The sequence below is a fragment of the Meleagris gallopavo genome, chromosome 1 (genome assembly GCF_905368555.1).
Source record: "Meleagris gallopavo chromosome 1, MGAL_WU_HG_1.1, whole genome shotgun sequence".
NCBI classification, from domain to species: Eukaryota; Metazoa; Chordata; class Aves; order Galliformes; family Phasianidae; genus Meleagris; species Meleagris gallopavo.
In genome coordinates this window covers 90,332,541-90,359,754 of record NC_139404.1, presented here as the reverse complement: position 1 = coordinate 90,359,754, position 27,214 = coordinate 90,332,541, and the positions used below count along the sequence as shown (strand labels likewise).

The following is a 27,214-nucleotide window of genomic DNA, read 5'->3' as shown; positions in this document are numbered from 1 at the left end:
ACGAAGTGAAGGCAGGCTACAGCAGTACTTATTCAGGAGAATAACTGTACACGTCATGAAACAGATATTAAAGCATTACTGGCACAGCTTTGCCTATTCAACTCCTGCTAAGCTTATTTATGCAAACTGTACTGGAGTCCAGGCTTTTTGGAAATGTTTGTGTTGCTCCAGTGCATTTTTAGCTTATTTGATTTGTGTGAAGGTTCTGAGTGGCAATGCTGCTTTAAAATTAAAATGATTTTTTTTTTTTTTTTTTTTTTGCATTTCAGCATGTGGTATTTAAAAAGGTGCGTTGCTCCAAGTAACAGATGGGAACTCTCTTACCCAATTTAAAAGAATTTCCTGAGGAGAAACCTGGAAAAACACTGCATGTGGAAATTTCCTCCTCTTCATGGGGCAAAGTGGGGAAGTATCAAGAAATGGGAGCTGGAACTTGAAAATGGTTATTTTGCTATCTAATAAAACTACTTTTCAGGCCATTAGGGCTGTGAAATCAACTCTTGTGTCCAGAGAATTTTGTTTAATTTGAGCACAGCATTCCCCTTTGTGCAAAACTGGCTCTCTGTGGCTTTTCCTCCTAGAGGATGTACTGTTTCAGTCCTTATTTCAAACGTTTGCATTCTTTGCACCTACTTTGAGTCCTAGAATTTTTTTCTTACACTTTAGGCTTGGTATACTGTGTATGTGTGAGGATAACAAGATAGATTTTAAAAGAATGACCCATTCACAGGTTGAAGATGAGAAAGTATAGCATAGACACACAGCATATTATGGAGTGGGAGAGAAGAAAAATAGATTCAAGAAGAGAGCAGTTGTACCTTTATCTGTTTTCCATGTGGCATGAAAAAAACATCTGCTGACAGAAGATTGTATTTATTTTCTTTGGGAATGTATTTTTATTGTTAACCTGCATAAAACTTCTAATTTGGATATGATACTAAAAGCCTGTGAGCTATTAAACCACTGTTTGACAGTACTTTTGGGATAGGTGTACATTTGTCTGACTTCCAAAGAAATGGGAGATTATTTGATCGTGCTGGCTGTTGCTCTACCTGTTGTCCATTTGGTCACGTTTGACAGAGGCATGGAAGTCTCAAGGATATGACTAGGTTCTTAGGTATTCCCTAGCAGGTTGTCAAATAAAAACTCTGCTACTGCTCCTGTGAAAAAGAAGAATTCAAAAATCTTATCAAATATTTGAAAAATAAATAAATGTATGCAGGAAAGAGACCTGTATAAACATGCCTTTAAAATCAAAGAATCATTAAGGCTGGAAAAGACCTTTAAGATCAGCTAGTCCAACTATCAACCCATCACAGTCATGTCCCTCAGTGCTACATCTGTGCATTTCTTGAACACCTTCAGGGACTGTGACTACCACCTCCCTGGGCAGCCTGTACCAATGCCTCACCACTCTTTCTGAGAACTTTTCCCTAACCTGTACCTAATATCCTAGCATCTAACCTTGCAGTTAGACAATTGTTTCATATGGTGAAAAGTACAGTTACTTTTAATTAGATCAATTCTTTAATCTTGTCCTTGGGAGGCTCTACAAGCCAACTGAGGGAGTAGAACAGGAAAGGAAACAAGTGCAGGGGCATGGAATTTGTTTTGGAAGACATGGTTGCCAAAAGAAACGCTTGCCAAAGGATGGCTTCTCTGCTGCATGAATTCTTGTACTGGGGTGATGCAACCTTTTTTGAGCTTTTCTGGAAATGAGGTCATGCAGAACAGCTTTTTTGTAGGTGGAGTCTGATATCAAAAGGGGAGTTATAATCTAGTTAGAAAAAAACAGCTGCAAGATGCAAACACGTTGGAAAAGAACTTTTGTCCACTGAATTATATTACCACTGGCTGTGTTTTCATAGCACTTCTGTCCTGCTTTGTTTCACTGGGTAGAAAAAGTTCTCCACATCTTTTTACCAAAATGTGAAAACAGTGTTTAGCTGCCTACGTTTTCTTGAAAGCTTTTGTTCTGAAAAAAGATGGTATATAAAAAGGCTGACTACTTAAGGAAAATTCTGAAATGGAGCAGTGCTTTGCTGTTTCTTTTCTCCATTAGAATATTACACATCAGATCTTAGTTCAACCCAAGACAGATATATGCGTAGTTTGGACTTTGTTTTGTTCCTTGCTACCATGGTGCAGAAAGTAGAATCACCCCAAAGAAAAATGAGAAGTTCAAGGATGTCTTTTCATTCTCTGTTGATGGAAAGAGTTGACAAAACTCAACCTTTTGTGGGTGGTTGGTTTTTTTAAATCATAACAGTATATCAGCTAATTTTAAACATGTTTATCGTTCAACTCTTTATCAGTAAGACCTAGCTAGTAATTCTAAAAAATGAGCATTACTTCAGCTGGCTTCAGTCAGTTTAGAAAATGTGTTAATGCTGCGGCAACTTCTGCTGTGGCTTTCTCTTGGCGTTGTTTGATACATTGGATTTTGCACGTTGTCTTCTATTTGAATGAAGTTGAAAACATAAGTGCGAGTGTGTTTTGAAGTGTTAGACTTGGGAGTGATATCACTCTAATGCTTTACGTAAGAGGAAACCTCACTTTATAATGAACAACTGCTAAGATACTGAAGAATGTAGCAATTGACTACCAGCATCAGCTAAGCTGAACTGGTATGAGAAGGTGACTTGAGTGACACCTACATATGTATATCTGATTAGAATGTCATTCTTGGCACTGCTGTTTCAGGAAGAGGAATCTACTGAAGCTGTGGTTTCACATGTAGATAAGTCAGCATAACAGCTCTCTGAAGCTAAAATGGGGAATACTGTCTACCTTTAGTCCTTGCTCTGGCCTCGTGGTCTCTTTTTTCTCACCTGTTGTTGGAATGTCTTCTACCATTATATGCCCCTCTGGAATCTCTCTGTGAAAGTGAACAGAACATAGAAATGTAATTTTGTAATGTTGATGGTTTACCACCTATGAAAAGAGGCTACAAACTCCACCTGAATTCCACATCTCCTATGACTAAGTTTGATGCCACTGAAAGGACAGACCACTTCTTGTCTGTTTACTCTTTCATTATATAGTCTCTATCCTTGTGACTGTTTTTGATGAGCTCCAAGGCCACCATGAGGGGAGAAGTAGAGCTATCTGTTGTGTTTTGTCTGGGGCAAGGAAAGAAAATGAGGACTTTGTTTCAGTGATAGACAACCATTAGATGGAATTGGTTATAAAATCTAAATATATTGTGAGACTATGGTTTAAGCAACAATTAAAGCAAACTAGATTGTTTTTGTCCAGTCCCCAGCATAAGTAGAATTTGTTCTTCTGCATTGCCCTGATGCCGTAGACATCCAGGTTAGGGGACTGAGCATAAAGAAACTGTCAGTTGAGTGCTGATATAACTCCAAAGATGGTATGGGGAAAAAAGGAGGTAGAGTGGTGCAACTACAGCTTTGTTAATTAAGGTTGTCTGCACTAACACATCAATAAAATATTTCAGCTCCTTCCATGTTCATATGAATTCAGTAGATGGAGTAATTTGCGTCCATAATGCTGTCAAAAGGGAAACACTACATAAGTTAGAATAACACAAATTGCCCAGAGAGGTGGTGAATGTTCCATCCCTGGAAGCATTCAGAGCTCTGAGTACCCTGTAGATGTAACTGTAGATGTCCCTGATCATTGCAGGGGAATTGGGTTAGATGACCTTTAAAGGTCCCTTCCAACTCAGACGATTCTGTAATTGTCTTCCTTTCTCCCTTTCTAAAAAAGGGAAGTGATGTTTCCCTTTTCCCGGTCACCTGGAGGTCTTCACTTGACAGCCATGACTTTTCAAATATGATAGAGAGTGGCTTGGCAACCATCAGCCAGTTCCTTCACGACCCTGGGATGCAAGTTGTCTGACCCTTAGACTTCCTCCCTCTTCTCATTTATCAGAGGGGATACGCTCTCCTTTGCCTGTTTTTTTCTGACCAATGTACCAATGGAATCCCTTCACGATATTTTTCTCATCCCTCACCAAGTTCAATTCCATATGTGCCTTGGCTTTCCCTGTACTGTCTCTGCATGTCCGGATGGCATCACTGTGTTCTTCCCAGACCACCTATCCCTGCTTCCTCTGCTTGTGCCTTTCTTTCTTTTCTCTCACTTCTACTGGCAGGTCTTTGCTTAGCCATGCTGGTATCTTGCCTCCTTTGCTTGATTTCTTATTCTGGGGGATGGAGAGCTCTTGTGCTCTCAGAAAGGTGTCCTTGAAGAGCTGCCAGTTCTGCTTTGTTCCCATGTCCCTAAGGACAGTCTCTCAGGAGATCTCATCCAGTAATTTTTTAAACAGCCAGAAATTTTCTCTCCTGAACTACAGAGCCTCGACTGCAAATAAGATGATGTTTCTTCAGTCCTCATGAAGAGTGAGGTACAGTGAGAATAATCAGGAATTTGTGAAAAGTATGAGTCAACAAAAGGCATAAAAGAGGCTCTAATGGGTAGAAGGTACTTGACTGGGGCTTCTGGGAGTCAGTGTGAGATGTTGTTCTTGGTGTGGTCCTGGCAATTGTGTTCCCATGGTGATAGGAAAGCACTCAGTTATCTGCCTCTTGTGCTGGACTTGTATTGGACAGATGGAAATCAAAATACAGATCTTATACTTCTTGCATAATTAACATTTGCATCTCACTGCTGTGATATGTAGCTGAGGCCAAAAGATTAACAGGATCAGGAAAAAAAGGGGATTATTCATTTACAGTACATTATGTTAGGTTAAATGAAAGCTTTGTAAAGCCTTTGTAAGGAATTGAAAAACCATTATACAACAGGGAACAAATAAAGTGCTAACTAAAGGGGATTAGGAAGAAACTTCTCTAATAAGTAGGCTATTCCATGGGTGTCTGCTGTGAGGTTTCTTGTACCTAGTATTCATCAGGCAAGTTTTAGGCAAATTGCTTTTTCACAACAATTTTTATGTCCGTTTTACCAGGTGTTACCTGTTGATTTGAATGTGAATGTATAGCTGGAAAGATTGCTCAGGAAGCCAAGTTTAAATTTAGCTATACACAAGATTTCTTTCCAGACAAGAGAGCTTCTGGAGAAAGGATAGGGTCTGCTGTAATCAAAGTAGGACTAGAAACCTGAGGAAGAAATAGCAAGGGTGATTGCTTATGGCAGTGGTGTATGATGAAAATTGTGAGGAAGAGCACATGAAAGGCAAAATCAATGGTGGGGAGGTCAGTGATATTAATGTCATCACTTAAGGAATTTTAACAGCACAGCTCCAATAGTGGGTGAAAATAGAAGTGAACGCACTTCTGATTTCAGGTGTGGTTAATATCTTAAACTGAAGATCGGTATTAGAAACCAGGGAGGTGAACTAACCTCCAATCAGAGGGGCTCTTAATATGATGTGTATGTACTGTAATGAGGCAGAACAAGCAAATAGGAGACTTGCATAGTCAAACTGATTTATTGGGCGGGTAGGACAGATTAGCTGTAAGCTGAAGTAATGTTGTAAGGTTCCAATGCACACCATGAAGTAAAAATTGAAAGAGGAATTGTGAGGGAAATTGAAGGAGCTTTCAGATCGTGGAGTCTAGTTGTTGACTATTGCAGGCAAATGGTTGCTGAGAGCTGAAGAGCTCAGTGAGGTATACAAGTACTGATAGCTGATATCTTTAATAACATAAAAATGACCAAAATCAGAGAAGGCTCATTTAAGTTGTCCCTCTGCTACTTGGTATCAACAAGAGACAGCAGTGTGTCAAAGTGGCCAAAAATGCCAATGGCATCCTGGTTTCTATCAGAAATACTGTAGCCAACAGCAGCAGGGGGGTGATTTCTACTTGTACTCAGCTCTGGTGATGCCGCACCTTGAATACTGCGTTCAGTTTTGGGCCCCTCACCACATGAAAGACATCAATACCCTGGAGTGTGTTCTGAGAAGGGCTAAAAGGCTGATGAGGGGTCTGGAGCATAAGTGTTATGGGGAGTGGCTGGGGAAACTGGGACTGTTAAGTCTGGAGAAGAGAGGAAGCTCAGGGGTGATCTCATCACTCTCTGCAACTGCCTGAAAGGAGGCTGTGGTGAGGTGGAGCTCAGCCTCTTCTCCCAGGTAACTGTGATAGGATGAGGGGCAGTAGTTTCAACCTGTGCCAAGGAAGGTTCAGGATGGATATTAGGAAGAATTTCTGCAAAATAGAGGTCAGGCATTGGAATTGGCTGCCTGGGGAGGTGATGGAATCACTGTCCCAGGAGACGTTCAGGAAACATTTAGATGTGGCACTTATGAACATGGTTCAGTGGGCACTTTTGGTGGTAGATGGGCAGTTGGACTAGATGATTTTGGAGGTCTTTTTTCAACCTTAATTATTCTGTGTTCCCTTTTTCCTGTTAACGAAGCAGAGGAGTCCAACTGAAGTCTTCAGTTATCTTTCTGTTAGCTTGAGAGACCAAGAGTCCAAGCCAAGTTATAGCTTTCTCACTTTGTTAACTGCCTTCCTTCTAAGACAGCAGCCTGTGTTTGCTCTCTGAAATGGTTATGTCCCAGTTAACAAGTAAGGAGTACCAGCGCGGTCTGGAACACATTGTCTGATGTAATCATATGGTGCTACAATAGTTTACCTTTTTCAAGCTATTTTGTGGCAAAGCCAACTGCCATAGCAGCTCTCTCTTCTTTCTCCCTGCCCCCACCCACTCTCTACTTTTATCTTAGCAAGTTCCTGTGCTAGTTAAACGCTTCTATGGACTGATAAGACCAGAGCAATCCAACCAAAGAGTAACAACAACAAAGGGCAATAGTGAGTTTTATACCCTCCCCTCCCCCCATTCTGGTAGCAGCAAGATGTTAGTTTACTGACCAGCCTTTGGAGCTGTTGTCTGCAGGTATTTTCTGAAGAGTGCAGGAGTGAGCCTACATCCTAATGTAGCAGAAAGTTTGCACACTTCTTAGCCTATTTTCTGAAGAAGTTCCCTCCCCTCTCTGTTAAGCTTACTGATTTCATCTGGCATGACTGTAAGCTATCTTGTTTGCTGATGAGAAGAGAGTCGTACAGGCTCCTAACTAACCTCGGGGTCAGTGCAGTGTTTGAACCTCATTGGATACTCATCTGCTTCTGAGCGTCTAAAGTGTTTCCTAAAAGCCGAGATAAAATATAGTATAGGGAGGGAAAGGGACGTTTGAAGTTATGTATGAGCTGGATTTCTAAAATCTGCACCGTGAGTCAGTTTGCATTTAGTAATTTACAATAACTGGAAAGAAATCTCTGTTATTTGTTGATGTTACATTTCAGTAAATCTTAAATGGCCAAAGAAGCTGCAGAGAGGTGATAGGAAAAATGAGCAGGTCAATAATGTGAAAAATGAAAAATGTATAGGTTCATTTCAAAACTAGAGGCCAGTTTCACTTATTTGAGTGACGAGATAATTTTTGGTCAATAAAAATAATCTCATATCAATTTATATGATTTTCTGGGGTAGGAGAGAAGGCCTTGTCAGATGAATTTGCTGTAAGCTTTTTCATTTCTTGTTAAGATTAAAGCTTTGTTTTGTAATTGTATTGATGAAATACACTCTTTTATAATATATTTGATTTAGAGTGGCTTGCTTTATTGATTACCAAATTAAAGTGATACAAAATCAATAGTAGCACACACTAAAGGGATTAAGGACAGGATAACTGAAAAATCTCAATGTAGTTGTTAATGGAGAGTCAATGTCTACTAGCTGTGTCTTTCAGCAAGTATTCTTCAGTATCTGTCAGTGATCAGGAGTAAGTATGGAAAGAAGGAAGTTTTCAGAGGATGCAAAGATCTAAGATTCACCAGTCTTTCTGGGAAATTAGCCAATTTAGCCAGAACACTATCTATTAAATGTATAGTAAAAGACATTTGGATTTCCCCTTTAGAAGAGCCTGCCCTCTGGAGCACAGGGACTCTAAAAATGAATTGAGTTGTGATAAATTACAATCTGGAAATGGCTTTTGCAGTAAGACTTGCAGCTATGATAACAAATATATAATTCTTGAAGTATAAGTGCTGTTGAGACTGGTGTACCATGTACATGTACTACCATGTGGTAGTACTAGGAGGTTTGTGATATTAGGAAAGTTGGTAACAAAAATGAATGTTTTTCTGAGAAGAGTTGTGAAGAACTCAGGTGGAAAAAAAGCCTGTTAAACTGAATTTAAAATTCAGAATCTTTGATAAACCAAGTTAGACTAAGTAAACAGTGACTTGCTCACAGTACATAAAGGGACTTAATTATGAGGAAGTCAAAGGTATGTAACAAAATCCAGCTGGAAACTGATGCTGGGTAACTTTAGTTTTCAAGCGTGCCTTGTATTTATAAAAAGAAACATCAAGCAACTATGTAAAGCTAAGGAAATGGAAAGCTCCATCTCTTAGAATGTTTTAGTCAGTATGGTATCTTTCATATGTTCCATCAGCTTGTCTTCAAGACTCTTCTGATATCTTTAACCCTCATTCCTTCTTACCTTCTTACCCCCACCTACCCCCTCCCTTATGCCCTGTAAGAAGTTACGTGCGTTGAGCTAGTGCTGATCTGGCTAAACAATGCTGTAATCATTGGAAGTTTATCCTCAGCATGCATCAATTGTCATGAATAGAAACCTGCGGCAGGAGTAAGAAATGTAGAGGACAGAATGATATGTCCTTTAAATTCTGTATTTTTGAAGCTGTCACAACCTGATTAACTTCTGGTTTAAGTGATGCATCTCAGCGAGATTGTGTATATATTTGTGGGCATATTTGCAACTTCATTTGGAGAATCTCCTCCTTAATACTTGACATTAAATATTTTTGTTATACCAGTGTTAGCTGGTGCTATACCTGAAATTCTTTCAAAATGACATGTCCACTTCCAATATAGAGTCACTTGAATTTTTAGTTTCTCAAATTCCAGCTTATACCATAGAAGCATAGGGTCACTGAGGTTGGAAAAGACCTCCAAGATCATCTAGTCCAACTTCCACCTACCACCAGTATTTTTCCACCATCCGTGCCCCTCAGTGCTACTACTAAATGTTTGCTGAACACCTCCAGGAGAAGTGAATCCACCACCTCCTTGGGCATTCTGTTCAAGTGCTTGACCACTCTTTAGGAATGTTTCCTAATATCCAACCTGAACCTCCCCTGGCACAACTTGAAGCCATTCCCTCTCGTCGCATTGCTAGTTGCACGGGGACAGTGGCCAAACTCTACCTCACCACATCCCCCTTTCAGTCAGTTGTAGAGAGAGTAACAAGGTCTCTCCTGAGCCTTCTCCCAGCTCTCTCAGCCACTCCCCATAAGACTTATGCTCCAGACCCCTCACCAGCTTTTTATCCTTCTCTGGACACGCTCCAGGTGCTTTCATGTAGTGAGGGGCCCAAAACTGAATGTAAGTACCTGAGATGCAGCCTCACCAGTGCTGAGTACAGAGGGATGATCACTTCCTTGCTCCTGCTGGCCAACTTCAGCCAAGTGTTGACCAACATCCCAGGGTCCGTTTCTTCCACACAGTCTTCTAGCCACTGCCCTAAACCTGTAGTATCGCTGGGGTTCTTGTGGCCAAAAGTGCAGTGCCCGACACTTGCTCTTGTTGAATTTTCTGTATGTCCATCTCAGTTTTATCTGTAAATTGTGCTTACCTATTGTTTGCAATGCAGATCAGTTTTCAATTGAGTTTTCCATTCTTTGCCTCTTTTTTTTTTTTTTTTTTTTTAAACCTGAGAGGATCTGTTAAAATAGTGCAAACTATGCCATGCCTATAGGGAAATACAAATACGAGCCTTTTTTTCCTTTTCCCTAATGAATTGTGTTTTATTTATTTATTTATTTTCAATCGAGTGGGCTTGCAGTCATCATTTTTAACACTAAATGGCATGTTTCACTTGCTCAGCGGTAGCACCCTGTTAAAGCTTTGTGTGTTTTCCTGGTCATTTTAATGCCACCAGCTCAGCTGTTTCTTTGAAGTGCTGCTGATTAGTCTGGAAATAAATTCGGAAAGGAATTCAGAGAAGGTAGAGAAGAAGACTAAAACTACTTAAGCAAATGAGCACCTTTCAAGTTTGGATTAAGGGTAGTTCCCACAGGTGGGGTAACAGATGAAGTTCGCAAATCCACGATATCGTAAGTATATCGATGGGTGAATAAAATGTATAGCTAAATTCTGGTATGCACACTATACTGTTCCCTTTTATACATAAATGTCTATTCTAGTATGAAACAGCTGGCATAATGGTGACCTCTTGCATAATTACATGCTGAATGTTCCTGGGTAAGCTTGGCTCGCTCTTCTTGAAAAGCGGAGATCAATTGAAGATAGAAGAGTTAGCCAGGTACAAGGACAGGTATTTAGAAGTCAGCACAAATGGAAATGACTGATACTATTTCTATCGGTAGCCTGCTCTTCAGAAAGAAATAAGGATCATACTGTTATTTTTATATTTAGCCAGATTTCTTAAGGAAAAGAGATTGCGCCATTTTTGTCTAACTGTTCTTTCCCCTCACCCTCATAAGAAGCTGTCAAATTGAAACCAAATTAAACAAGTGGTGATATTTAATGATACCAAGCTCCTGTAGTGTTCGTGAAAGTGGAGAAAAAGACAGAGATAAGGTCCTAATTTTATGTAGAGTAGGATAGGCGTGCATGCACTCCAAATGCCAGATCTTTCATGTGACAATTTTTTCATGGAAATATCTGCTGTATTTTTGTGCTCAGCAGTAGTCAAAGCAAATTCAACACTTGGACTTAACAGAGTGCAGAGCAAAATAAGAAAAAACAGCATTGTGCTGAAGTCTATATTAGTACTTCTTTGTCCTGTGTGCTTTGTAATGTGCAGCTCTTCTTTCCCCGCATTTAAAAGATGTAAAAAATGAGCTTTGGAGACCGCTGTATATAAGCCAATCACACTTTTATCAACATCTGTGTAGGCTAACAATTGTCATCCCAAAAAAGATATAGCTATGACAGAAGTCAGTGAAGCCTCATGGAAGGGTGAATAGAGACACATGATTCACCGTCTCTTTTTGTGCAAGAGCTGGACGAAATGAGGTAGTGCTACAGAAGATGACATTCACAATAAGTTAAAAAACATCAAGTTTTTAAATATGTATTTAAAATTTATGTATTTATCTTATTGCCGTGGGATGACTCCTAAAAGTTTACGTAGGCTCAAAAAAATGTTGAACAGATTAAGTGGGAGTTGGTATTCAGATACATCGTCTGGCCCAGAAAGTTTGAGCTGTAATTTATGGGAAGAAGGAAGCTGGGAAGTTCAAGACTGGGTTGGATTAGGCCATGGGCATCCTGATCCAGTGGGGGACAGCCCTGCCCATGGCAGGGGCTTGGAGCTGGATGGGCTTTGAGGTCCCTTCTAACCCAAACCTTTCTGTGATTCTGTGCACCGTGTTCTTGCAGTCCTAGTGAGGCATCAGCTTTTTGCCTAAGCCTGTAGGTCTCTTGTCACTTGAAATGACAGTGGCAGAGAGTTGTTCTTTTTTGTGGTTGTGTGGAAGAGGAGAGGAAGCTCGGTCCTTGCCTGCCCATCTGCAGCTCAGATCAGGCACTTAGCCTTCTACCTGTTGTTTGACCAGCAGATCTGGGAGGGGATAGGGAGGATATGTGGGAGCGGAGTTGTGGGCTTGAGTGCAGGTGGAAGCGGTAAGTTGTGCTTACAGGGTACAGAAACGGGAAATGAGTAGATAGTAGTACCATAGGATCATGGAATGGCCTGGGTTGAAAAGGACCACAGTGATCATTGAGTTTCAACCCCCTGCTATGTGCAGGGTCAGCAACAACCAGACCAGGCTGCCCAGAGCCACATCCAGCCTGGCCTTGAATGCCTCCAGGGATGGGGCATCCACAGCCTCCTTGGGCAACCTGTTCCAGTGTGTCACCACCCTCTGAGTGAAAAACTTCCTTCTAGTATCTAATCTAAGCCTCTTCTGTCTCAGTTTAAAACCACTCCCCTTTGTCCTAAGGATACAAGTTTATAGGTAAGGAATATAGTAGATTACTTAAAAGTTGTACACTTTTTTTTTGCAGATTACAAGGTAACTCCATCTTTAGACTGAGACTTGGAAAGCTGAGGCAGAATAGAGTTAAAATCAGAAATACTAAGAAGTACTTGTAAGAGATGCTGTTTTGTGGAAGATATGTACTGACCAGAAGGATTTGTATTTGGAATTCTATTTCCTTTCAGTTCAGTTTTTCTTGATTATAATTTACTGGATGATAGGCATTTTCCAAGTGTTGGTTAAACTTCAGTGCATTGCAGAAAAAGAGAAAAGCTGTTTCCTTTCAAACATTGCTCCTGTTCTGTAAATAACAACTTCATTTTACGTGCTGAGTGGCTGCTAGACTAAGAGCATATCCATGCTTTTATTTTTCTGTATTAATGAAGGCAAAATGGATGTGCTTTTTAGTAGATGTTTCCTTTAGGAGATGCCGTAATTGATGTTTCATTCACTGAGTGTTTAAACTCTGTGGCCAATATGAAGCAGATACAACTTCTTTCCAGTGGCCAGCTGTGCAAGTTGCTATGGGAACTCGGTGGGGACTGTCTGGAGATTACTACTCTGGGGACCACACCTGGCTTATTTGCATTCAATTTAAGTTGGGGAAAATTCAGAAGAAAAGAGGAGTAGTAGGCAGGCAGAAGGGGCTTGTCATTTTGAGGCTGTCACATGGGGCGGGAGGCTGCTCTTATTCATGGTTCCTGTGGACCAGTGCAGGGTTCTGAATTTTGCAGCCGTTCGTGTGTTTTGTTAGCGTGGTGAGGCTTATTAGAAACGCAACGTCACAGGGGCCTTTTGGTGTTATTCCCTTTAATTTAGTTTAATCCCAGTGAATTTGCCAACTTTCTTTGCCTATATAGTAATTTGTGTTGCAGTGAAGGTTTGTGAAGGCGGTATGGAACACAGGTCATGCAGTGTGTTACTGCAACTCAGTGCAATATTAAAATGTCAGTGCAATGTAGAGTGTTGCTGCAGAGCTTAGCCTGATTTTTTTTTTTTTTTTCTGAACACTGAAATTGCTCTTTTTCCAGTGATGACTGTGAGAACTTCCTAAGAAGGCTGTGGAACAATTTTCATTCAAGTCAGAAGCAGTGGTCAGCTAGCAGCTTTCAGACTGTTTGAGGCTGGATTTTTGTGGATTATGGCATCCTGGCACATAAGTACTTTGCTTCTTTCTTGCTACATTAACTTACCTATTGACTAAGACTGGACAAAAGTGATTATAACAGTGCTGTATGCTGACTGCTCTTTGTGCTTTTCACCTACCGTTGCCCTCATACCGCAGGGCTGACAAAACACCCTAGCACCTTGCTGCAGGAATGTCTTACTGGAATATTTGAGCTGTTTTCAGAACAGTGGGCTTAGAAGCTTTGAGAAATGTGAATCTGAATTCTTGGGAGGGGAGAGGTGGAAATAACCTGAATGTTAATAGCAGATGACATCAGCACAGATCAGCTCTTTCCCTTTTTCCCTTGAAGGTTCAGGTTCTCAGTCTGTAGTGATCGTGTCAGGCAGCATCTTAGTTTGTACATTATTAAGGCATTAATACGGTATAATTTTTATTTTCTATCATTTAGCCTGCTATGATATTATAGGGTTATTAGTACCTTCTTCCAAATTCTTCAGAGCAATTTCTTAAATTTGGGGTTTATCATTGCAAGACAGATCTATGCTAAAAGGACTGACTGGTATGATTGTAACTGTTGCTCCTTTTTCTTGTCAGCTTCTTGCCAGCACTCCCTATTTTCTCCGCCTCTGTGCTGCCTTGATGCTTCAGCGGGGGAAACCTTTCTGCTGGTGGATCAGATAACTGAGCCGTGTATTTTCTAACTGGTCACATTAGCACTAACCCAGCTCAGTTCCCCAGGTGGCAGTGCAGGAGGTACAGCAGGGTGTTGGGGCTGGGGGCTGCCTCTCTGGGAGGAGCACTGCCTTTTGCTGACTTAAGCACTTGTTACCCACAGCTATAGCAGTGATTGATGTGGTCCTATGGAGTTAAATGTCTGATTTCTCACGTTTGGTTTTCCTGTCAAAACAGTGAGATGCATGTATGGAGTCTATTTTAGTGAGGAATTGGTGAGTAAGAGTTAAAGTCTTCTGGATATGATTATAACGTTTTTTGTTGATCGGTTGATTTCTTTTACCCTGTGACTCAGGACTAAATAACCAATCTCCTGTGAAAGGACTCTGTCAGTGTGATGCTTCCAATCAAAATAGGTTACAGAAACTGGGGCAGTGTGAGAAGACTTACCTGTGCTGCAGCTTGCTCTAAAAAATAACCCATTCCTGTCTTCAGTGGCGTGTATCCACCTGCATGTACACAAAACGTGCATGTCTTCCCAGCAAATGCTCTGCAATCACAGCCGCAGGTGGTGGTGATACCGCATGCCCTTCAGCTTTACTGCTGGTAAAGCAGCCCTTGTGGTTGTTTCCTGGAAAAGCCAATCAGTGCCTTGTCTGCTTCAGCATAGCGTAGCTGCTAAAACTGACACAAGCGTGCTCGGGAACGTTTCCTGGAAGAACAAATGTAGATAATACTCAGTATGTGTAGTGAAGGTGAGGTTTTTACAACCTGCTGTTCCTAAATTATAAATTAAAGACCCAGCTGCCCAGTAATTTTTTTTTTTTTTTTGATTGATAGCAAATGCAATCTTACGCTAGCTCCGACGAGCCAAAATGATAGCTGCCTGGTGGGTGTGCGGGTGGATGGAGAGTGTGTAACTACTGCTTCCTTCAGACCTCACATCTGGCAATCATTGTTCCATTTGTAACAGACAAAGCCGCTTGTCTGGAATGTGGCCTTTTCCTCTTTAAGATCAAATAATTTAAGCTTCAGAAAGAGGCATTCTCATGACATATCTTGTAGTTCCTACAGGTGTTAATAGTGTCTGGATCAGTGTGCTGGGGGCAGTAAAGCAATATCCTTCTGCAGATTGGAGGTAGTTATTACGGAAGAGATCAGAATCAGATTCTGCAAAGGATGGTGGTAACTACAGAGTAGCTTCAGTTCCTATCATGATCTGTTTTGCATGGGCTTTTTTTCTCTATTAATTTGTTTGACAAACACTCAGAATGATGGCTAGAGCTAAATACCACCTGTGCAGATTTTGATGTATCCACTTGGCTCCAGCAGCAATCATAATAAACTCAAGTTGGTGACTTTGATGTATGTATTTTGAGAGTGAGCTGTAGTGCATTTAATGACAGGCAGTGTGGAGTCTCTGAGATTTGAATTGAGCTGAATTGTATGGTTAAGTTATATGTTGAATTAGTTTATTCTTTGTAGAGCCCCTGTTCATCAAGCTAGACTAGTTATTACCTCTTTGTCAAAGCGGGGAACAGAAACAGGCATGTTTGTAAAATGCTTTTTATTTTGATTTACCAGGTGAGTTTTAAAATAATGCTATTTAGTTCTGAGCACCTGTTCTTGTTATGTGGGTGGACATGGGGAGGCAAATGTAATGCTTTGGAATGCACACACAGTGGTATTTCAGAGATGTAACGAGTCATACAGCTGCTAAGGCAAATATTGCAGCCAGTAGTTGAGCACGGCTTAACCAGTGTTCATACTTTGTCAGACAAATTACTTATGATTTATGAATAGTTAAATTACTCAAATGCTTTGTATTTTTAATGTGTATTGGAATAACTTGAAGTTTACAGTCTGTACGCTATCTTCCTTGTTCGATGTGTGTGAAGAGAGCTAGGGGCAAAATGCTGAGGATGCCCCAATACAGAACAAGCTGCAACTGCATCATCCATTCAAATGCATGCACACTTTCAGTAGCCACCTCACGTGTGGAAGGCGTGTTCCCATGAATGCCCTCCCAGTATGCAGCCGGTAGAAATGACTGCTTCAAGGTGTGCTATAGCTGCTGGTGTGAGCCTCGGGGTTTAGGTGGAAGTGTGGGCTGCCCATCCGTGTAAGGGAGGTTCCTCTGTGTGCCAGTTGCCACACAGCCTGATCGCAGCCTCCCATAAAGGTCTGTGAGCTTTCAAGGCCGTTTTTTTCAGTTTCAGTACTGCTGTAGTGCAGATCTGTGCCCTTAGATTGCTTTTTTTTTTTTTTTTTTTCCCTTGCTCTGTTAAATTCTGAAATTTTACAGATGGTGTTCTTCAGCCCTCCCTTGTGTCGCGTTCATGTAACTTCACATCAGTCTTCATTACAGTCTTTACTTTGTGTCCTGCGGTACTGTTCTGAATAGCAATGGCAGGCATGAAAATTTTGTAATTGAGTAATTAGAAAAGTTCACTAATTAAACAGTATGCATCTGCTCTGGGGCTTTAATGTTTTAGCCTGAAGAACTCAAATCCAACAAACCGGTAATTTTAAGGGGAGGTGAGACCACAGCTGTGTCACAAAAAAACAGAAACAAAAACACTACCTCAAACAGGTGTCTCCCTTCAAATATTAATTTTTTAAAAGCAGTTTGATTTTTTTTTAACTAACAAATTGCCTGCATAACACTGGAGTGCTACTTTTCATGTGCAGGTTTATTACAGGAATGAACATCAGCTCTAATGTTAAAGATCCCCGCCTCGGATTTGGCAGTTTCAAAGGATGACTTGCACGTATTTATGCTATTTTTAGTTAAATTGAATGCAACTGAGTACTCTACTGCAGCTATTCAAGAGTGCAACTGTGCAGCAGCTCTGTGGCAAATACAACGTGTTGGTGAAGTAACACAAACTTGTTCTCAAAAGTGTGGCAGTTAAAGTTGTGGACTTATTACTTTTTTTTTTTTTTTCCTTTGAATTTAATTCCTGAAGTCAGGGCTTATGATGTAGTGCTCAATATAAAAATTAAAATTAAAGAAAAATCCTCAAGTTATTATGTGATGGTGATGAAAACTTTGAAAACATGGGTGACACATGAGGTCTTAAATCAGAAAATGTGAAGATCTAATGCTTGCTCTTCAAATATTCCGTGACTTTAAGAAAATGTTTTGTGGATCAAAGGTGGGGTTTTGAACATAAAAGGCTGTCTGTACAGTAGAATTATTAAGCCTGTGCTAAGTTTACATCCAGTGCCTCTGAAAACACTCATGGTGAAACTTACTTGTAGATACAACATGGATTCTTTCTTGTAAGCTGTGACTTGTGGGCAGTGAGAGAAGGGCAGAACTGTTCCGTTCATTCACTGGGATGATAGTATTAGACATCAGTTTCAAGCAAGACCAAGTTTGCTTGTGAAAGCTTAATACCCTTAAAGCGAAAATACTGCAGTTTCTGAATAAGGTTATTTCTTTAATTTTGCCTCTTCTGTCTCTTCCACTACTCCCATTATGTTTTTTTCCCTTCCAGTATGGTCAAACTGTGCTGTAAGTATCTCATGACCACAGTTTTCTTACTCCAAAGATGACTTAAACCATTGTAGCTGCTATTATCTGTGGACAAAAGTGAGATTTTAAACACACAAACAAATCCCTTTATATGAATATGTTAGGTACTTACGAGTATCTCCTGTCTTGCACTGATAAGGTGAATTAGCATTCCTGACTTGCTGTCTCTGTGCTTAGTTGTCTTCAAAAAAGGTATACAAGATCATTTTGAAAGACGCTTTGTGCAATGGAAAGTTTGAAAGGGTAGTTATGATTTGAGTGGGAGAGAGAAGTAAAATTAGATGTAGGCTAAAATTTGAGTTCATAGCAATTGTATAATGACCTGTAATTCTTTAACAGGCCAATTTTATTTGACTTTTCCAGAAAAGTACTCTTGGCTTTCGGAATGAACTTAGCAATTTTCACATAAAATCAGTTTTGTTAGCCAAAGTCAAAGGTGGTGGCTAAAATTAGAGCTTGGTCTGCTGCTCTAACTATGAACAGGCTGCTGTCTGTCTGTCCATAATTATCCTAAGAGGATTGTGCCAATGTTAATACCAGTTTATTTTTGTTGAAGTATGCGATTTGAAAAAAAATATTAATAGCACATTGAAGTTCTGTTTGACAAAAAATTTTATTACGTTTAATTTGCTTTGTGGAGCAGGGACTTGGAAATGTCTTGAGTTAAAACATGGTAGCTCTGTATAATGTCAAATTAAAGCTAACTGTATCAACTGATCTTGGCTGTCATGACGTATAGAAAGCAGCCTTTCTCTGCGTGTTTGCAGTATGCTTTGGTGGAATGCTTAGTCATGCACTACTATAAAAGCTTTTGTGTCCAGTCATCTTCAGGATGAAATATACTAGACACTAGTGCAGTAATGAGGGCAGTATGCTAACGTGTTGTGGTTAATACCATGTATTGTTCCACGTACACCATACAGAAGTGAAATGTGGTGTTGGTTTATTGAGCAGTCTTGCCATGTTCTGTCAGAAATCATGTCAGGAGTTTTGCAAAGGTCACACTTGTCACAGAGCTGCCTAGTGGCAGAAATCTCCTAGCTGTCACTGAGGACGTGTAATAAATGATGTTTTACTAATGTATGGAAGTATGCCCGTGTAAAAGTTAAGGTGCTTTGTCCCCTTGAAGTGTTTCAGTGAAAGAATGCTGCTAATAACTTTGTTTTATCTCTTTAATTCTGCATTGTCTCTGTAGTTCCCTACCAGCTTCCTCCCCTTGAGTGAATTGACAGTCAGTGAATTGGCCATAATAAATGAAAGATGCAGAAGGAATGAAACAGAAGATGAAGAACAAGTCTAACCAAAAGTTGCATAAGCTGCAGAGGGAAATCATATACTCTTTCAAAAAAAACAAGGTATCGAGTTATAATCACTGGAACTCCATAAATAGCAACAAATTGGTGGGTGAGACAGTAAAGCAGGAACATTTAGGTGGAGGGATATGTGAAGAGTGAAGAGGAGGAGGAGTACTTCTGCAGCACTGGACTGAAGATTCCGTGTCATACCTGGCTCCATTTTAGTGGCCTTGGTTCCTTCACTTTTGAAGCAAATCATGAACAGAGCTGTGTGGAGAAAAAATTCAACAACGTCAGCATTGCAGAATTTCTCAAAGAGAACTTCTGAAATGTCTGTAGTTGCGTGGGAAACTGAGAGAGTTTTCTTCTTTTTTTCTCATCTTGAAAATGATCTAAGGTATCATTGGAGGAAAAATAATGACTTTTGTAGAAAACTCACAGTGGTGTTTTGCCTAAATGTGAGTACTGCAGGTGTGACTGGTTCAAGGTATTAATTAACTTTTAGTGTGAGAATCCAGAACGAGGAGGATAGCCAATGAGTTGGCAGAACCTGGATAGGAAAATAGCATTGGTTTGGAAGCAAGGCGATCTACTCAGTTGCTTCTCAAACCCTTCTGTTTAGGTCTTCAGGCCTCCTACAGAAACATACCACATAAATTGTTGCAGTAATGTGGCCTAGATGGAATAATAGTGTTTTTGGCCAAAAACATCAGAATTTACATAAAATACAAGATAATAAAATTATCAAAGAAGGGAGTGATCACTTGAAGAGTACTATGTTTTCTTTTTTTTTGTTGTTTGCTAAACTTAGTTGAAAAGTCAGTTTAAAAGGCCTTATTTAAATTAGCATGTCAGTGGAAGTCACAGTTGCAATGTATGCTTGTTGGGGGATGATACTTCTAAGAAAGATTGGTTGGGGCACTGTCAGGAACAGGAAGAAAACTTTTCTGCTTTTTCCTTGTTAGCTGTCAGTGCAGTGTCAATAGAGCAGACGAGCAGCACAGTGGTATTGCAGAACACTTGCTGACACTGCTTCAGGCTTATCCTTCCCTGGCCTTTATTTACTGCTTTATTATTCTGTTCTTGATACAAGTCATCCGTCACTACACATGCCTGCTTTAACGGTCACTTCCTGCCTTTGTGTGCTTCTGCTGCTGCACCTGTGTTCAAGCAGCTCAGTGCAGAGAGAATCTACAGGACGGCATTGTGGACCTGGCACCGTGCTGCAGGCTGCCTCGGCTCAGCCACTGTTGGGTGGCTCCTGCTTTATCAAGTGTCACCCACCGTCTGTCCAGGCCCTGCCGATGAAGAAAGGGGATTATCTTAATGTACTCCAGAAGCATGGGTGGAAGAGCAAGGTTTTGGGAAGGTCTGGGAACCGTGATGTGCCCCAGAAGTCTTCATGGGATGCGTGAATGTCTAAGAAATAAGTCAGAAGCAGGGTGCTAGGAAAAGGTAATTGGTACATGTTGTCTCCATGCAGTTGGGTGTATATTCTTTTCTTGGCATCTTCTTCAAGTGTAGATCACTTGTTAAATATATAGTGGGGAGCATCTTGTGTTAAGTAGAGATATGAACCTGAACAGAAGAAGAGGTCAAGCGTGGAAACAAATTCCAGTCAGTGACGGACGATCGAGAAGTCCCTTCTCTTGTGCACTCTTCTGTGGAGAGGTGGTGCTTGAGTTCCTTTCAAAAATGAGGAGAAAAGCACAGCTAACTCAGAGGAGGAAAAAAAAAAAAGAAAAAAATCTTTAAATTCACATTAACATCGGGAAGCACGTGGCCCAACCCTGCAGTCACTGGCACTGGTCATCATACACTTTTTTCATGATCACAACACAGGCTAATAAATATTGCAGTGTCCAAATTCCCCTTAATTTTTTTGCATTAACATTCTTGTTGTTTTGGTCAATGAGATTTGAGTGGTAATCAAGCAATCTGAAACGGTTTGATCTAGCATGTAGTTCTTCAGTAAGCGTTGCTCTGTGGAACACGTCTGGAAGAGAAGATTGGCTCCTCCATAGAGCGTGGCATTTTCCCCAGTCCTTCCACAGGTTACACTCTCAGCTGCAACTGGGCTCTGCTTATCATTGGGTGGTTCAAAACCACAGGCTTGGTGCTCCACAGTGAGCTTTGTTTGACTATATTGTATATGCTTGTAGTAGGGATTAATAATAGATTTCGGTTTTTTTCTTGGAAGTCACTGGAAAGCAAAAAAGTGAAATCTATTTTGATTTCACTTGGGATAGATTAGTGGGTGTCAAATATTACACAATACTCAACATACCCACTGCTGTTAATTTGGCTGTTGCAAAGGGATTACCAGATAATGAATCACCGGCCTCTTTAGTCATTTAGAGAGAATTGTGCTGCTTCCTTGCCCTGGTGTTCCTCTTTCTTGCCCAGGACCTTCTTGTGACAGCTCGTCTTACAGTGTGGAAAACACACAGATGTGCAGGCACTGGTTTGACAGCTCTGTGTTGGGCTCCTACCTTGCTAATTGTTTTCTTGGGATTATTTGGTTTGTGCAGAAAGCTTTTTCCAAATCCCCTTTATTACCGAAGTTATTGTTGCCAGCAGGAATAAGATTAAAGGTGCTTAAGTCTGTAGAGTTGTTTCTAATTTGTACGTGTCATTTCAGTGGCATTTTAACAAAACTCCGTCTCTCTCCCCTCACTGCTCCCCTGTGGTACTGTGCTCGAGTTAGGGCTGAGAAGCCAAGCTATTGGAAGAAACTTCATTTTGTTCCCTAATTATTATGCTGGCACTCGGGAGATAATTTTTCCCTTCATGCACTGCCAATTAATATGCAAATGAGCTGATAAATATTTATACCGAGATTTAAATTATGCAGGGAGCGCTTTCGGTGTACTCTGCAAATGAATTGTTCATGGACTTCAAAGTGCTGGCTGCTGTGCTAACGAGGGGAGATTTGCATAAGGCCCTAATCAGGCGCATACTGATTAAGCTTCATTATGGAAACTGCCAGCTGCAATCTTTGTTTCTATTTTATTACAAAAAGGGGAACTTTTCACGCTTCAGTCGCCTTGACAATGTCAGACACTGCTAGTAGGAGAGACTAAAACTCCACAGAGCAACTGAAGTTTCCCTGTTCAGTTGAAGATTGCTATGGTGTAACTGAAGTTGTATTTCTTCCCCCACCTCCCCGCTCCCTTTCTTGTGCCGTTGAGAGCAGTAGTGTAGATTTGATAGAAATTGCCATTCTCCCTTTCCTTGGACTGTCTGAACCTGTAGAGGATACCACAGCAATGCTGGACTGCAGTGACTACGTTCTAGGTGGGTACCAGCTCAGCTCTTTCTTATAAGCGTTTAATATGGAAATAGAGGGTGTGAGGTTGACTATGCATAGAGGCTTAATCACATATGCAGAGGCAGAGAAGGTACTTGTAAGGCTGAAACTCACCGGTGCATCGGCAGTGAGGAAATGCCTTATATAAATGTATTGTATGTATCCATACTGGGGAAATAAGTTATTTACTTCTCCCCTTTTCCTCGATCCAGGAGAATTCTTTTCCTCTGCACTGAAGGGGCTTATGTTAGGCTTAGGAGATACTGATGCAGACCTTATGCTTTTTGGATTTCAATGTGAGAAGCATTTAGCTTCAAATAAACGTTGAGACTTAAGACTTGACTTGCATATCTGTGTGTTTCAAATTTTAAAACATGAAAATGAGTGAGAGAGTTGCAGTCTCCAAGAATTTACTGGCTGTATCGAGCCATTCCCCAACAGAGTGTATATTATGTCTGTGTATTTTTAATGTAATAGCGAGGTTCTTCGTGCGTAATAGAAAATAAGGTGGAGTCCACAGCGGTTGCCATTGATACCGTTGCAAGCTGTGCCTAAGGTTACTGGGATAATGTATTTCCTGAGCTGAGATTTCATCAGGACTGCAGAACAGGCATGCCATAATTTCTTCTAAATGTACTTTTAAGTTACTTACAAGAAACTGATAATCCCAATTTTGCAGGAGATTTTATTTATTTTCAAGGCACTTTCCCTGGAGCTCAATGTATTGATTTTTATTTTTTTTTTATTTTTAAATGCGTTGTACTGTATATAAAGAACATCTTTTGGATGGTAAATTTTAAAGCAGACACCTGAATATTTGTTTCTGAACATGAAATTGGTTTTCTGAAAAAGAATTTCTACTCTAAACCTTCAAGTGAGTTCTTGGTATGTTTTCACTCATGTTGAACTTTGTTGTTTTTTTTTTTTTCCGTATGTGTCACTGAATCATTTTTGCTGGTTCTGCCGGAGTATTAGGTACTTTCACTTCGGGTGAAAGGAAACAATGAGTGATATACTGGTTAAGATTTAGCTTTTTACTAGCTCTGCATAGATTCTAATGCTGCAGGCTGGTCCCTTGCCTGCTTCTTCCTTCTGCGTGCCTTCTGAGACATGCTGAGGGGCTGTGGGAGCACGGCATGGTGCTGCCAGCACGGCAGAGTGCAGCCTGGGTTCGCCTCCGAGAGCTGGATCTCAATCACACACCTGCTGCTTTCGATCCTCCTCCTGCTGAGTGTGCTGCTCGATGAGGTTGGCAGAAGTTGTAGCCCAGGGCCTTTATTTAAAACACGGCTAAAGTCTGAAGAGAGGAAAAAGGATGAGGGCGGCAGGACTTTTTTTTAGCTCACTTCATTTGTTTATTCCTTTAACTGAAGCAGAAGTCTTATGAGTATGTATAATCTCTGTGTGTGCGTGTGTGTGACATAATGAATCTGTAGGCTTAGTATCCTGCAGATATGTCTGTTTTGCTGGTGGCAGTTTTGTGCTTCAGATGTGTGTGTCATACCATTTGCAATGGAAATAGCAGCATTGTTCGTGATGCTTTACATGCAGAAGGCCCACAGATTGAGCAAGAATAGTCAGCTGGTGAAATAATGGATGCCATCCTTAGCTCGAATCTGAGCGGTGCTAGAAAGATGTTTTGGCGTCCAACTCACTGATTTTTCACAGTAATGACGTCTGAGGTCTCTCGGGGTCAATCCTTACGATGAAATACTTGTCAGGTGGACTCACTTTTGCTACTTGAGTAAACTTTGTGTATCTGTCTAGTATTAGTAAACACTGAAAACCTTTTTTTTTTTTTTAAACAAAACAAAACAATTTATTTTACAATACTTTAACGGAAGAAGACATCTCTTGCCTTATGAAAAGAGTTCTGCTTTTGTCCTGAGAACAGACTGCTTGTTGTGCAAGAAGTTGTTGGGTAGCAGTGCTTGCGGTGTTGTGTGCAAGACAGCTGCTGCCCTGCCCCTAGGTGCAGCTTGATGCCAGTGTGGGTATCCTGCCTGCTGGCTCCAGTACTTCAGTTTGCAACCAAGTAGCCCAGGAGTCCCTCTGTTTTTTCTCTTGGGAAAAGCTTTCTGAAGTCCTTGAGCAAGTGGATCCTGTGTTGCTCAGGGGTGATCTCCTAGACTGTGCACTTCAGTGATCAGTGCTATCGTGAGCTCAGGCTATCCTGCTCTGGGCCTAAAAATATATCCTACATGCAATAGCTCCATAAGTTAGCCTGCTTTCATGGCAAGATGTGTTGGCTTCGGAGCCCATCTTGCTCATGGTGCTGCTGGACAAGCACTCTTCGTGTTTGTCCAAATGCCCTTCATGTCCAAATAGAAGTCTCCTGCCCAGTGTTCTCTGAAGCCAAGCACATTTCAGTGGCCAGCTGCATGTGAAGGAGCAGATTAGTGATGTTTATCAAACAAACCTTGCCTGTAATTGCTTCAAACAAATGAGCTGTTACCACAACAGTGTACTCATTTAAGGTGCATGCAACTACTAAATTAAAACAAACACAAATTGTTTTTTGTGCAGACCCACCAGCAGTGAGTGGCACATCAAAATAGCCTGTTTCCTGTGTGTAGTCTGTGGGAGAATCTTCTCAGTTTGTAGAGCATAAATGTTGCTATCGAAATGTGGAAAATGACGGGGAAAAAAAGCTGAGAAGTTGTAGGTTCTCTTCCTACAGCCTTAATGAAGCTCTGCTGTAAGCTGTACCGTAAAGCAGAGGTGGTGAAAGGCAGGGCAGAACCTCAGCCTTTTGCTGAAATGTGGGCTGGAATCGTACAGCTGGGATTGCTCTCACTTGTTCCCTGTTTCAAAAGGCAGTTTAACATGCTTGCCTTCATGCTGAAAGGAATGTTTATAAGGGAGCATGTCTGAAGCCAATTCAGGTATCTTTTATACTCAGCTGACGTTTACAAGGTTTAATCATAGCCATAGGAACTTGCTATGAAGAGCTGATACTTTGGAGAGGTTGAAGTAACTTGATGGGCAGATTCATTTATTACCACCCTCTGGGTTTTCTAGGCCCCACTTGCTTCAACTGAAGCAGTTGTTTACATGGAAAATTACATTAGTTTTAAAAATACTGACATGTCTTAAATCGTGTTTCCTAACTGAGCACTGGAGTTTTTCCTAATGTCTTTTACTGATTCTCTCTTGTAAGCTGCATTTCTAACTAGTTCCTTCCTCTTTCAACCCAGTACACCCAGACGAATTCCATTGCAACTCCTGTTTTCTTGCAAGCACTGCTCAAGTGCTCGTTCCTTCCATTTGATTCATACTTGTATTCTTCCTCTGTTGTTGCCTCTGGCTCTGTTATGCCAAGGAACACACTGTTTTCCTCTAGGCAGTAGTCTGTCTTCTTACCTCCAGCTCTTCTCCCAGGCTGTCGAGCAATGGAGGGGCTGGGCATTCTTGGAAATACCTGGGGAAAGATTAACAGGAGTTAATACTGTTATTGCATTCCTCTTCAGCTTGTTGGTATTTTGGAGATCACTGCTTTGATGAAAGAAGTAACCTTTTAAGCACCTTGCAAGAGAATATCCTGAAGTTCATGTTCGTTTTGAGCTCGTTGAGCTTGTGTTTAACTGGTTATGGGAATGTGAAAGAACGTACTTAAGGATTTGTTTATGCTTCGCTTCATGAGCTAGTCTATCTTGAGATTCTTTTTGTAATTTTCGTTTGCATTAATGTGGCACATCAATGTGGCTGGTCGCTAGGAATGAGGAGGTAATAAGTTGTAGAGCTGATGCTGTACACAGAACATCTGTATAGCTTCCTTATATAGGAAGCTATATTCTGTGTCTGCCATCTGGAAAGGCTCTGTGTTGCGCAGTATTCAGCTGACAAGCTTTCAGATCCAGAGCAGGCTTTTCAATAGATTCATCTATTGGGAGAAGGAGGAGAAGAAATATATTTCATGTTTTGCATGAAATTGTGGGAAATATTAAATTTAATATTGGTGGCATTTCTATAAAATAAAAATGTAGTTTTAGATAAATGGCATCTATTCAAGCATAATGGCTGAATGTAGTCCTTGGTGGTCAGACTTAGTGTTTTTGAATCTTTTCATAGTTGTTGCTTTTTTATTTTTTTCTTCTTTGTTTCTCTGTTTCAGTGTACTGAAAACTGAGTTCTGCCTATCCTTGCCTTCCAACATGCTCTTTTTATTCCTCAGCACTATGTTTTTACAAGTCAACAATGACATACAAAATGTTGAAATTGTATTTATCTGGAAAACTCAATATTATGCCCTGCATCTGATGATTCTTTGTGTTATAAAATAAGCTGAATTACAGTAAATTACATATTGAATTCAAGATGTTCTGTATATCTCTTGGACAAGAAGATATGATTAGGTTTGTGTAGCTTTTTTTTTTTTTTTTTTTTTTGTTCCTCACTATACCTTTTTCTGTTTTAATGCAGACTCAAGAATGAACAATCCGTCAGAAACCAGTAAACCATCAATGGAGAGTGGAGATGGGAACACAGGTAAGAACTGATTAATTGATACACAGGTATTTTTATCATCAAAATTAAATGAATATGAAAAGCTAATTTTTTTTTTTTTTGCCAGTGTACAGGAACAACAACTACAAAAATATTGTAGAAGAGAAGCCCAAAAAGCACATATAGCATTTCAGGGACAGGGAGAGTTCCTACACCTGCTGTTTTTAGAGACCTGGGAACACTGCATGTCTCTCTATCGAAAACAAGTCATTAGCCATGCTGTATGTAGGGCACTACTTATGCACTTATCAATATGTTTATAAGATTCTCTATTCCTTCTTCTTGTTTGTAATGCTTCTGATATCATGAAAAATCTTGTGGCTCTAGCTCTCCATAAAGTCATCTCATTCTTCCCTGTCAGAATGCATCTTTGACATATCTCACTCTGTTATTTATTTTGAGGCTGTTATTTTCCCTGGCAGATGTGGGCCATTGGCTGATATTGTTTCCATTTCAGACTTCAGCCAAGGCTGCAACTGTTCTTAAGGACAGGGCAAAGGAAGAAAGCGTCATTGTTTCTCAATATTAAAAAACCAACCAACCAAACAAAAAAACTGCTAGCAGACTTTATTGTAATGTCTTCATGTGTTAGGATAGACTTGAAGTTTGACTGGGACAGAGTAGGCTTTGTGTCACAGCTGTTGTATCTTCTGCGCATCATTGAGATAAGACAAATTTATAACCCATTGAAGTTTAAGTCACTAGAACTCAGTCATGCTATCTCATGCCTTAATTCTTTTCTGCAAATAACTTAAGGTTCATTTTGGAAACAAGAATTAACTATTCTGAGTAGGC

At 40.5% G+C, this 27,214-nt stretch overlaps 1 protein-coding gene and 1 long non-coding RNA gene across 13 annotated transcripts in view; one reads left to right on the top strand and one right to left on the bottom strand.

Annotated features, from left to right (window-relative positions):
* Positions 1–27,214, top strand: part of POU2F1 (POU class 2 homeobox 1) — a 120,760-nt gene that overhangs the window by 35,842 nt on the left and 57,704 nt on the right. For 9 of the 12 annotated variants that reach the window (XR_014887460.1, XM_085240252.1, XM_085240307.1 and 6 more), the window contains exon 2: positions 26,336–26,401. Coding sequence is in view for 11 of the 12 variants with exons in the window: in XM_085240252.1 (XP_085096378.1) it covers positions 26,336–26,401 (66 nt within the window). In the remaining variant the exon portion in view is untranslated. Of the gene's footprint in view, positions 1–19,644; positions 20,059–20,864; positions 21,901–23,011; positions 23,162–26,335; positions 26,402–27,214 lie in introns of those variants that run through there. The other 3 variants (XM_085240274.1, XM_010721712.4, XM_085240266.1) reach the window with 3 other exon arrangements.
* Positions 905–17,500, bottom strand: LOC146545510 (uncharacterized). Its single transcript, XR_014887478.1, has 4 exons — positions 17,421–17,500; positions 14,218–14,479; positions 2,832–2,878; positions 905–1,160 (listed from the first exon to the last, which is right to left on the bottom strand). It is a non-coding gene; the product is annotated as an uncharacterized LOC146545510 (long non-coding RNA).